Here is a 12,482-nt window from a genome sequence, read left to right as displayed (position 1 = left end):
AGTGCCACTTCTGGCCTTTTTTGTTTTGTTTTGTTTTTTTTTGGGTCCGGTCGTGGGGCCTAACTCTGGGTCTGGGCCCTGTCTCTCAGCTCTTCAGCTCAAGGCTAGTGCTCTACCACTTGAGCCACAGCACCACTTCCGGCTTTTTTTTCCTGCTTATGTGGTGCTGAGGAATCGAACCCAGGGCCTTGAGCATGCAAGGCAAGCGCTCTACCACTGAGCCACCTTCCCAGCCCACTTCTGGCCTTTTTTGTTTATGTAGTACTGAGAAATTGAAGCCAGGGCTTTTCTTGCACGCTAGGCAAGCATGCACTCTACCACATTCCCAGTCTTAACATTCCTTTTTTGCTTTAATTATTCTTCTAGGATTTTTTTCATTTGAAGGAATCCTCCTATCTTCCTTTCCTCTATAGCTGAAATTAACATGCCTGAACTACCATATTCCTTAGTTGAGAGTTGTTCAGTCCTCCTCCCCCCCGCCCCCTTGGGTTAGCCTGTGGCCACATTCCTTTCAGTCTTCACATCCTGAGTATCTGGGATTACAAACATGAGTCATTCCTGGCCTCTGTAGTCTTGTGAAGGAGGACTGAAAATGGGATTCTGTCTCTTAAGCCACATTCCCAAACTCATAATTTTAATTGTACAGTCTTACTGCTTTTGACCATGATAATAGAAACTGTCTTTTTGAATTGGCAAAGTAGAAATCTTAAAGCCTTTGTAACCTTTTTAGGCACTGAGATTAAGAAATGAAAATTATTTAACCCGTTCTTCTAATTTAAAATTCTTATTTTACTCATTTCTATTGTATTTGTTTTATAAACAGGTGCCATGTTTCAGGACAGAGTAAGACACCTGGTAAAGAAGAATTGAAGAAATTATACAGATACCAGATATAGCATAATTACAAAGAAAGCATTAACCTGCCTCTGAGGTGACTAAAGGGGAATAATGGTGATTTTGCGCCGGGCTCGGCCGCCTGCTTCCGCCCCAACCAGCAATGAATCTTGACTCGCTTTCGCTGGCCTTGTCTCAAATCAGCTACCTGGTGGACAATTTAACCAAGAAAAACTACCGAGCCAGCCAACAGGAAATACAGCATGTAAGTGATGTAGTCAAGAAAGAAGTACCATTAAAGTGATGAATATGGGCTGGGAAGGTGGCTCAGTGGTAGAGCACTTGCCTTGCATGTCTGAGGCCCTGGGTTCGATTCCTCAGCACCACATAAGCAAAAAGAAAAAAGCCGGAAGTGGCGCTGTGGCTCAAGTGGTAGAGCACTAGCCTTGAGCTGAACTGCTGAGGGACAGCGCCCAGGCCCAGAGTTCAGGCCTCAGGACCAGACCCCCCCCCCCAAAAAAAAAAAAGAAAGAAAGAAAAAAAGGGATGAATATGCAGAGGAGCGATGGTTAGAAGTATATATGGGTATATAGCATGATGTAACCAACCTTCATCTCATGTTTCTGTGTTGTGTAGTTTTTAATTATTTTTTTGCCAGTCCTGAGGCTTGAACTCTGGTCCTGAGTCCTTCCTTGAGCACCTTTTGGTCATGGGTAGCACTCTATCACTAGAGCCACTTTCAAGCTTTTTCTGTGATTTAATTGGAGATCAGAGTCTCAGAATTTCTTGCCTACACTGGCCTCAAATTGTGGTCCTCAGATCTCACCCTTGAGTAGCTAGGATTACAGGTGTGAGCCACCAGCACCCATCTTGCTTGCCTGCTTGCTCCTTCCTTCCTTCCTTCCTTCCTTCCTTCCTTCCTTCCTTCCTTCCTTCCTTCCTTCCTTCCTTCCTTCCTTCCTTCCTTCCTTCCTTCCTTCCTTCCTTCCTTCCTTCCTTCCATTGTAGGGCTTGAACTCAGGGCCTGGGTGCTGTCTCTGAGCACTTTCGCTCAAGGCTACCATCACAGGAAAGTCTCTGGCTTTGAACTGCTATTCTTAGATCTGAGCCTTGAGAGAAGCTAGAATGTAGGCATGAGCCATAGGCACTTGGCTTGTTCAGTGTAATTTTAGAGATCTTACCTCAGTCATTGAGGATATTTTCACATCTTTTTATTTCTGTCTTAAAAATGAAATCCTTTCTTGTTCTATCTTGAAAATGAAATATGATCTGGTTTTAGACTGGTTCTACTTTTTTCTCATTTCAAGAAGAGGTTTTAATTATAAGCCATAAAACCCACCCTTTAGGCTGGGCACTGGTGACTCACGCCGGTAATCCTAGCTATCCCAGGAGGCTGAGAGCTGAGGATCATGGTCCATGAGACTCTTATCTCAGTAAACTGGAAGTGGCACCATGGCTCAAGTGGTAGAGCACTCTCCTTGAGCTGAAGAGCGGAGGGACCAGTACCCAGGGCCCAGAGTCAAGCCCACGGGCGAACGATTATCCCTGCCCCCCCCCCCCCCCCAAAAGGTTTCATCTAGCCAGGTGCTGGTGGCTCATGCCTGTAATTCTAGCTACTCAGGAGGCTTAGATCTGAGGATCATAAGTTTAAAGCCAGCCCAAGGCAGGAAAGTCTGTGAAACTCTTATCTCCAATAAACTACTAGAAAACTGGAAGTGGCGCTGTGGCTCAAGTGGTAGAGTACTCGGCTTGAGCTGAAGAGCTGAGGGACAGCACTCAGGCCCAGGGTTTAAGCCCCATAACCAAACCCCACCCCCCCCCCCCCAAAAAAAAAAAAAAAGGTTCATGCTGTCAATTTTTGATTTAAAGTTTTGTGTAAATATCACCAGACTATTTCATCACCCAAATAGAAACTATTTTTTTTTTTGTCTGTCGTGGGGTTTGAACTCTGGGCTTGGGTGCCGAACCCTCAGCTCTTCAGCTCAAGGCTAGCACTCTACCACTTGAGCCACAGCACCTACTTCTAGCTTTTTCTGTTTATGTGGTGCTGAGGAATCGAACCCAGGGCCTCATGCATGGGAGACAAGCACTCTACCACTGAGCCACCTTCCCAGCCCCATGGAAACTCTGCTTTTTAGCAGACATTCTCAATTCTCATCTTTTCTGTCCTTGACCCTTAGTGTATTTTTGGCTTTTGTGGATTTGTCTATCCTAGACATTTAGTAAAAATGAATCTAATGTGTGGCGTTTTGTGTATTCCTTCTTTTACTTTAACAATCTTTTAAAGATTTGTCCATTTTGTGTTTTTATTTCATCCCATTTTTGTTAATATTACATTCCCCCCCCCCCCCCCCTTTTTTAAATTGTTTGCGGGGCTTGAACTCAGGACCTGGGTGCTGTCCCTCAGCTCTTCAGCTCAAGGTGAGCACTCTACCACTTGAGCCACAGCGGAGTCTCACAAACTTTCCTGCCTGGGCTGACTTTGAACCACAATCCTTGGATCTGAACCTCCTGAGTAGCTAGGATTATAGGCATGAGCCACCTGTGATCCACATTTTATCTGTTCATTATTCAATGCACATTTATGTTTGTTTGTTTTCACTTTTTGGCTGCTATAAATATACACCTAATGGAGCTACTTAATCCATATTTATCATGCTTGAGAGTAAAGCCCAGGGTCTTGCACATGCTAGTGAAGTAGTACTCTACTATTATTGAGCTATATCCTCAGCTTGTCTTTAACTTTTGTTTTGGTCTTTAATGTTTTTTTTTTTTTTGGTCCGGTCGTGGGGCCTGAACTCTAGGCCTGGGCGCTGTCCCTTAGCTCTTCAGCTCAAGGCTAGCACTCTACCACTTGAGCCACAGAGCCACTTCCGGCTTTTTTCTTTTTGCTTATGTGGGGCTGAGGAATCGAATCCAGGGCCTCGAGCATGCAAGGCAAGTGACTGAGCCACCTTCCCAGTCCCGGTCTTTAATGTTTTGAAGATCTCCCAGACTTGTGCAAAGTCCTGCATTTTTCTTTTCCAGGAGCACTTCATGGGGTTCCATTTTCGCCTCATCCTTACTAAACAGTCATTCCTTTTTGCTTTTAGCCATCCTTGTGTGTGTGAATTTGTTTTGATTTTACAAAGTAATAATAGTGAATACCTTTCCATGTGTTAGTTTCAATATGCTTGGAGGACTATCTGTTGAAATTTTTTTTTTTGGGGGGGGGGGGGGTCCTGTCGTGGGGCCTGAACTCTGGGCCTGGGCACTGTCCCTCAGCTCTTCAGCTCAAGGCTAGCGCTCTACCACTTGAGCCACAGCGCCACTTCCGGCTTTTTTTCTTTTTGCTTATGTGGTGCTGAGGAGTCGAACCCAGGGGGGCCTCAGGCATGCAAGGCAAGTGCTCTACCACTGAGCCACCTTCCCAGCCCCTCTGTTGAAATTTTTTTGACTTGCAGTTAAAAAAAATTAATGTTCTTTACCATAGGTTCAACTTGTTCAATATTTAATCTTTATGAAAAGTAAATAACATCTTAATTTTAGTGTTTGTACCTCTTCCCTATATTTAACTTAAATAGATAATCATACCTAGAAATGTAAGGATAAAACTTTTTTTTTTTTGCTGGTCGTGGGGCCTGAACTCTGGGCCTAGGTGCTGTCCCTCAGCTCTTCAGCTCAAGGCTAGCTATTGTGCGCGTGCGTGCGTGCGTGCGTGCGTGCGTGCGTGCGTGCGTGCGTGTGTGTGTGTGTGTAACTCTTCCTTTAACCTTACATTTTTGTTTTTTGCAGATTGTGAATCGGCACGGTCCTGAGGCAGACAGGCATTTATTACGCTGCCTATTTTCACATGTTGATTTCAGTGGCGATGGTAAAAGCAGTGGCAAAGATTTTCATCAGGTATTTGGGATTTACAAAGCTTATGTCCAGAGCTCTTAATTGTTCAGTCAGTTGCAATTTTGTGTATAATGTATGTTAGAAAATAGCATCCAGGAAATCATCTCTGGTTAAATAAATGATACTGAGGACATTTCCCTTTTTCTATTCTCTTCTTTTTGCCTGGCTGTAAACCATCAGAGCTATTAATTTAAAATTAAACTGCTGGTGTCAGACCTGTACCTGCCTGAGAAAAAGCGGAATGGGGTGTATTGCTTGACTAGTAAAGCATAGAAGGTATTTCTTGTGTGAATTGAGTCTTTTTGGCTTATTAATTTTATAACAGTTAATTGCAGTATTGTTTGTATCTTATTAATAAACACTTTTTTGGGGGGTGGGGGTTGTTGTGAGGCTTGAACTCAAGTCCGGGGCACTGTCCCTGAGCTTTTTCGCTCAAGGCAAGTGCTCTCCCACTTTGAGCCATAGTGCTCAAATTGGAGATAAGAGTCTCCCAGAGTTTGACTGCCTGGGCTAGCTTTGAACCACAATCTTTAGATCTCAGCCTCCTGAGTAGTTTAGGATTACAGGTATAAGCCACCAGCACCCAGCATGAACTCTGTTTTGTGGAAGCTTTGGTTTAACACTTGTTGATAATAGATGATGAATAGTTTAATAGAATTTTCCAAGAACTGACTTTTTTCTGTTTTTGCTTATAGGTGTTATTTTTTATGAACTATAGTACAAAGGAGCATCTATACATGTCAGTTTATGTGTACAGTGCATCTTGATCAGTTTTGCCCAATTAGAATCTTTTCAGAGAAAGGCTGATGAGTTAGTTGGTGGAAGGTTGATTCTGAGATAGTAAGTCAAGTAATGACTGATCTAGAATAAGGACAAATATATGTAGATATATATACACATACAACATATACAAATCATATATTGTTTATAACACATGCATAATATATCTACATATATGTAACAGTATATGATACCCATCAATCAAGAAGTGTATAATGACATAACTTCAGGACTTCAGTAGAGTTGGGAAAGATTGGGGAGACATGAAAGAGGTGACATTGATCAACATACGTTGTATTTAACAGGGTGCTGGTTGCTTATAACTCTAATCCCAGTTACTCATGAGGCTGAGATGTGAGGATCACAGTTTGAAACTAGCTTGAGCAAAACAGTCCATAAGATTGTTTTTTGTTGTTGTTGTTGTTGGTTGTGGGGCTTGAACTCTGGGCCTGGGTGCTGTCTCTCAGCTCTTCAACTCAAGGCAAGTGCTCTACCACTTGAGCCACAGTGCCACTTCCAGTTTTCTAATAGTTTATTGAAGATAAGAGTCTCACGCCCGGGCTGGCTTTGAACTTCAATCCTCAGACCTCAGCCTCCTGAGTAGGTAGGATTACAGGTATGAGACACTAGTGCCCAGCTCCTTAAGATTCTTATCTCTTAGCTACTAAAAAGCCAGAAGTGGAGTTGTGGTCAAGTGGAAGAGTTCTATCCTTGAGCAAAAAAAGCTGCATGACTGAGTTCAGGTCCCAGTACCAGCGTGCATGTGCTGAAACCCATTTGTATGACTACTTAAGATAATACTTTCATCCTTTTAAAAAATTTCTATAAGCATGAATAGACTATAATTGGTCTAAAACTAGATTTCCTGTGTCCTCAAATTACTATCACTTACCTGCTTTTCAATTCACAATGTTTTTTCTTTTTTTTTTTTTTTGTCGGTCGTGGGGCTTGAACTCTGGGCCTGGGCGCTGTCCCTCAGCTCTTCAGCTCAAGGCGAGCACTCTACCACTTGAGCTACAGCGCCACTTCCGGTTTTCTGGTGGTTTATTGGAGATAGGAGTCTCACGGTCTTTCCTGCTCGGGCTGGCTTTGAACCGCGATCCTCAGATCTCAGCCTCCTGAGTAGCTAGGATTACAGGCGTGAGCCACCAGCGCCCAGCCACAATGTTTTTTCTTTACATTGACTCTAAATATCAGTCTACATTAGTGCTTACTCAGTGTACATTCTCTGGGTTTTGAGAAATGTTGAATAAGAAATATCCACCATTATGGCAGCATATCTTAAGAGTTTCACTGACCTAAAAACCCTTTCCTCCTGTTTTTTTTTTTTTTCCTTCTTTATAGCCCTAATGTTTTATTGTCACCACTGTTTTGCCTTTTATAGAAAGCTTTATAGTTGGAATCATAAAGTATAGCCTTTCCAGATTGGCTTTTTTCAGTTAATAACTTACAGTTAAGATAATGGCTCATTAAAAAAAATTTATTTTCATAGAATTGATTTTGATAAATAGTATGCAGTATGAAATTGTTCTTTAATGTTTTGAGATCCTGTGCTTTATTTGTGTAAGGTGATGATCAGTCAGTGCTAATAGCAATTCATTTTTTTTTATTTTTAAAGACACAGTTTCTGATTCAGGAGTGTGCGTCGCTGATTACAAAGCCAAATTTTATCTCAACATTGTCATATGCCATTGATAATCCATTGCACTACCAGAAGGTTGGTATTATTTTTATCTAAGTAGTTCTAAGACTGGGATAGCTTGCTCTTCCATTTTTGTTAATTTGCCCAAGTAGACTTCAAACTCTTGGTTCTCCTACTTCTGGCTCCCAAGTGCTGGGTTAAAGATGTTTGCTGGTAACCTCTCTAGAATATCATTTCCCTTTCTTTTTATTTTAGTCAGTTGTAGGGCTTGAACTCTGGGCCTGGGTGTTGTCCCTCAGCTCTTCAGCTCAAGGCGAGTGCTCTACCACTTGAGCCACGGCAACACTTCTGGTTTTATGGTGGTTAATTGGACATAAGACTCATAGACTTTCCTGCCTGGGCTGGCTTTGAACCTCGATCCTCAAGTCTCAGCCTCCTGAGTAGCTTAGGATCACAGGCATGGGCCACTGGCACCCAGCCTCATCTTCCTTTCTTTTTTTTTTTTTTTTCTTTTTTTGGGGGGGGGAGCGGGGTCCGGTTGTGGGGCCTGAACTCTGGGCTTGGGCGCTGTCCCTCAGCTCTTCAGCTCAAGGCTAGCGCTCTACCACTGGAGCCACAGCGCTACTTCCGGCTTTTTTTTTCTGCTTATGGGGTGCTGAGGAATTGAACCCAGGGCCTCAATGCATGCAAGGCAAGCGGTCTACCACTGAGCCACCTTCCCAGCCCCTCATCTTCCTTTCTTAATGAAAGTAATAACTTAGTTTAAAAATTTTCAATAATTACTTTGGAATTTTTTTGTAGCATTCTGACAAATCAGGGCAGTTCATTTGATAATAAATAGAATCATGCTAAAAACAGATTAAATGAAAGCTTAAGTTTGTAAGTAGTTTAGGATATGATAAATTGCTTCTAGTAGCACTAAAGGATTATGTTGCTTAGCATATAGTGTCATACATGGGTATGTTGATTTTAAAAACTTCTTAAACCATTGTTTTAAAATATAATTTGTTTTGTTTTAGAGTTTAAAGCCTGCACCTCATCTGTTTGCCCAGCTGAGTAAAGTTCTCAAGTTAAGCAAAGTACAAGAGGTAAGTGGTTTAAGAAAAAGAGTTGTAGGGCTAGAGTTATAAATAATCACCTGGCTTTAATGTAATACTTATTATTTCAGGTAATTTTTGGCCTTGCCCTCTTGAATTCTTCCAGTTCAGATCTCCGAGGTTTTGGTAAGTCACTTTGCTCCAAGCATAAGATTAATCTTAAGTTTTTTTTTCTTTTTTGTTTTAATAACACAATGCAAAATTTGCTCTCATAGCTTCGTTTCTTTTTTGGAGGGGGAAGGAGCTATGGATATAAACTTTAGTTTTACACTCTTCCATTGAGCCAGCCACACTATAACCATATATTCACATTATTATATAATTGATCTTAATCTTTTCATCCTGTGAAACACCCCTTCAGTCAGTTGTAGTTAGTCTGCTCCCTCCTCTTTTTTTGGGCGGGGTGTCTGTCATGGGGCTTGAACTCTGGGCCTGCGATCTGTCCCTCAGCTCTTCAGCTCAAGATAAGCACTGAACCACTTGAGCTACAGTGCCACTTCAGTTTTCTGGTGGTTAATTGAAGATAAGAGTCTCACAGACTTTCCTGTCCCGGCTGGCTTTGAGCTGCAATCCTCATAGCTCAGCCTCCTGAGTAGCTCGGATTATAGGTGTAAGCTGCCGGTGCCCAGCTTATCCTCAGTTTTTTTGTTTTGAGGGGTGGGCGGTTGGAGATTCTTGCTATGTAGCCCTTGTTGGCCTCAAATTCACCAACCTAATTTATCCTGATCACTAAGATTATAGGGATGTGGCAGTATACATGGCTTAGTCTTTTTTTTTTTATCTCTGAAATAGACCTGTAAATGTATTAGCTAAATTATGACTTGGTGAAAGAAAAAGCATGATATCTGTATATATTAAGAGTATGTGAATTTTTACATACATGGTCCATAAATAACTTATGGTGTTTGGTTTACTTGATTTCTAGCTGCCCAATTTATTAAACAGAAGCTTCCAGATCTTCTGCGTTCTTACATAGACGCAGACGTCAGTGGAAATCAAGAAGGTGGCTTCCAAGATATAGCAATAGAGGTCCTACACCTCCTCCTCTCCCATCTCCTTTTTGGGCAGAAGGGAGCATTTGGAGTTGGACAGGAACAGATAGACGCTTTTCTTAAGACTCTGCGCAGAGGTAAGAAATTCTTTATAAGATCTGATGTCACCTATACTAGGATGTTAGAGAATTAGCAAAGACAAATTTACTTATTTCTTATTTTCCTAATTTATTTATTTATTTTTTGGTCGGTTGTGGGGCTTGAACTCAGCCTGGGCACTGTCATTGAGCTCTTCAGCTCAAGGCTAGTGCTCTACCACTTGAGCCACAGTGGCCACTGAGGAATCGAACCTAGGGCCTTATGCATGCGAGGCAAGTACTCTACTACTGAGCCACCTTTCCAGCCCCTTATTTTCCTAATTCTATAGAGTTTTTAAATTAAAATATAAAAGAGACTGAGCTCTCATAAACAAGTATTAGATGAACCTAACTTCATCAGTAATCTTTGCTATGGAAGTAGAATCCAGATAAGACTTGGAATATTTTCTGTAGTCTTTCTGGGATGACTCCCGCCCTCCCCACTCCCTTAGGGAGACTCCTTTGTAGTGTTAGGCTGCTTAGAAAGTTGGTCATGTTTATTACATTATATTACTTCCTTCATGTGGGCATTGTAATGACAAGGTAAATCATTTTGGAGAGAAAAACTGTTCTCTGAAATTATCCTATGAAGGAGTGACATCCTGTCTCAATGTTAATCCTGTCTGTTCCCTATTTCTATAGCTTAATTTTAAACTTCATTACATTTCTTAGTAATGGCAAGAAACATACTTTTTGTTTTGTTTTTTTTTTGGGTCCGGTAATGGGGCCTGAATTCTGGGCCTGGGAGCTGTCCCTCAGCTCTTCAGCTCAAGGCTAGTGCTCTACCACTTGAACCATAGCGCCACTTCTGGCTTTTTTCTTTTTGCTTATGTGGTGCTGAGGAATCGAACCCAGGGCCTCAGGCATGCAAAGCAAGCGCTCTACCTCTGAGCCACCTTCCCAGCCCCAAGAAACATACTTTTTATTGTTTTGGTGTTAGTTCCAGGGCTTGAACTCAGGACCTGAGTACTATCCCTGAGTTTTTTTGCTCAAGTTTAAGCACTAAACTGCTTGAGCTACAGCTGTACTTCTGGTTTGTTGATGGTTAAATGGAGATAAGAGTCTTAAAGAGATTTCTTGCCTGAGCTAGTATTGAACCAGGACTCTCAGATTTCACTTCCTGAGTAGCTAGGATTACAGGTTTGAGCTGGCAGTGCTTAGCTGAAAGAGATTCAGAAAAATTTTCAGTTGCCTTTTACAAAGGGTTATGGTTACATAAGTCAGGTAAACTGTATATTCTTTTCATAATTAAAAATTATAAAGGAGATATATAGAGGGATTACAGTTTTATAAGTAATGAGTGCATGGAGGGTCAGTCATGGGGCCTGGACTCAGGGCCTGGGTACTGTCCCTGAGCTTTTTCACTTAAGGCTAGCACTCTACCACTTTGAGCCACAACTCTACTTATGCTTTTTCTGGTGGTTAATTGGAGATAAGAGTCTCCTGGGCTTTCCTGCCTGGGCTGACTTTGAACTGCAGAGCTCAGCTTCCTGAGTAGCTAGGATTACAGGCTTGAGCCACTGGTGTTCTAACACTGGAGCCACAGCACCACTTCTGGTTTTCTGGTGGTTCATTGGTGATAAGAGTCTCACAGATGTTCCTGCCTCGGGTGGGTTTGAACCGTGATCCTCAGATCTCAGCCCTGAGTAGCTAGGATTATAGCTGTGAGCCACCCGTGCCTGTCATGCAACAGGTTTTTATACACTGTTTCTGATGCCTTTTTTTGGGAATTGATTATTCTGTTGTGACAATTTAATCACTAGGCTGTGAATTGATAGATACTTGAGTCCTTAGGTCAATAGTTAAAAAATATACACATAGGTAATGTCATCGTCATTGCTGTCGCCTTCCCCTCCTTTGGGTAGCTCTCTACCACTTGAGCCACAGTGCCACGTCTGGTTTTCTGGTGGTTTATTGGAGATAAGAGTCTCATGGACTTTCCTGTCCAGGCTGGCTTGGAACTACTATGTTCAGATCTAAGCCTCCTGAGTAGTTAGGATTACACGCGTGAGCCACTGGTGCCCAACTCACATAGGTAATTTTTGTGACATAAAAATTCAAATTTTGTCTGGGTACTGGTGGCTTACGCCTGTAATTCTAGCGACTTAGGAGGCTAAGATCTGAGGATTACAGTTCAGAGCCAGCCCAGGCAGGAACGTCTGAGATTTACATATCCTATTAACCACCACTAAACTGGAAGCGAATCTGTGGCTCAAAGTGGGACAGTGCCTAGGCCCTGAGTTCACACTCCATGAATTCAAATTCAAATTCTAGAATTAATATAAAGTCGTAATGTAGATTAGTTGGTTGCCAAAATTAGACTTCACTTTGAATTTTAATTTTTGGGTTGAATTGGGTTTGGAAGATTCTCAGTGTGTTTTGTTGTTGTTTTTTTAAAATAAAATTCTTGGTGAATCTGGGGCTATGCCCATGTCAGGAAAGTTCTCTACCACTGAAGTCACTGAGTTAACCTAAACCCTTAGCCCCCTGGTGGTTTTTAATCTGTATAGCAGTTGTATCGTTTTTATTCCCTCAGATTTTCCCCAAGAACGCTGTCCTGTGGTGCTTGCACCACTTTTATATCCTGAAAAACGGGACATTCTAATGGACAGGATCCTGCCTGATTCTGGAGGGGTAGCTAAAACCATGATGGAGAGTTCTTTGGCTGATTTCATGCAAGAAGTAGGCTACGGTTTTTGTGCAAGGTTAGTAGTAAAATATGTTAAAGTTCTGATTATTCTTGTGGCAAACAATAGGTAATTCTTTAAAACAATTTTTGCTTCTACATTTTAATTTTCCACATACTAGTGTTGGTGTCAGCTGTAAACATCCTGAGAGGGTTAAATTTCTGTCTGTCTTGACCACTTTCTCAAATTAGGAATCAAGGCTTTAGGCCTAGTTACCAAGATAGGCATAATTTAGCTTTTGGGGAGGAAGACAGGTGTAGGCAAGAGTTACAGAACTTAATATCATTTTATACTTAGTGTCTAATTTTTTCTTTCCTATTCCCTACCCTCAGTATCCTCACTATACTTTCATGTCTTTCCTTTTCTGCTTCACTATATGACCTTCCAAGTAGAGCAATGAAGGCACTGAGAGGTAAAGTGTGAGTTGACCTGTT

At 41.8% G+C, this 12,482-nt stretch overlaps 1 protein-coding gene across 7 annotated transcripts in view; it reads left to right on the top strand.

Moving 5' to 3' along the window:
• The first annotated feature begins 827 nt into the window (after positions 1–827).
• The window catches only part of Cnot1 (CCR4-NOT transcription complex subunit 1), an 80,657-nt gene continuing 69,002 nt past the window's right edge, over positions 828–12,482 (top strand). For all 7 annotated transcript variants that reach the window (XM_042672849.1, XM_042672851.1, XM_042672846.1 and 4 more), the window contains exons 1-7: positions 828–1,099; positions 4,609–4,716; positions 7,112–7,210; positions 8,155–8,223; positions 8,304–8,358; positions 9,158–9,361; positions 11,898–12,066. In XM_042672849.1, coding sequence (XP_042528783.1) covers positions 998–1,099; positions 4,609–4,716; positions 7,112–7,210; positions 8,155–8,223; positions 8,304–8,358; positions 9,158–9,361; positions 11,898–12,066 — 806 coding nt within the window. In that variant the 5' untranslated portion in view covers positions 828–997. The remainder of the gene's footprint in view (positions 1,100–4,608; positions 4,717–7,111; positions 7,211–8,154; positions 8,224–8,303; positions 8,359–9,157; positions 9,362–11,897; positions 12,067–12,482) is intronic.

Source organism: Dipodomys spectabilis, unplaced genomic scaffold, assembly GCF_019054845.1.
Source record: "Dipodomys spectabilis isolate Male_0828 unplaced genomic scaffold, ASM1905484v1 ptg000773l, whole genome shotgun sequence".
NCBI lineage: Eukaryota > Metazoa > Chordata > Mammalia > Rodentia > Heteromyidae > Dipodomys > Dipodomys spectabilis.
This window is presented reverse-complemented; position numbering and strand designations above follow the sequence as displayed.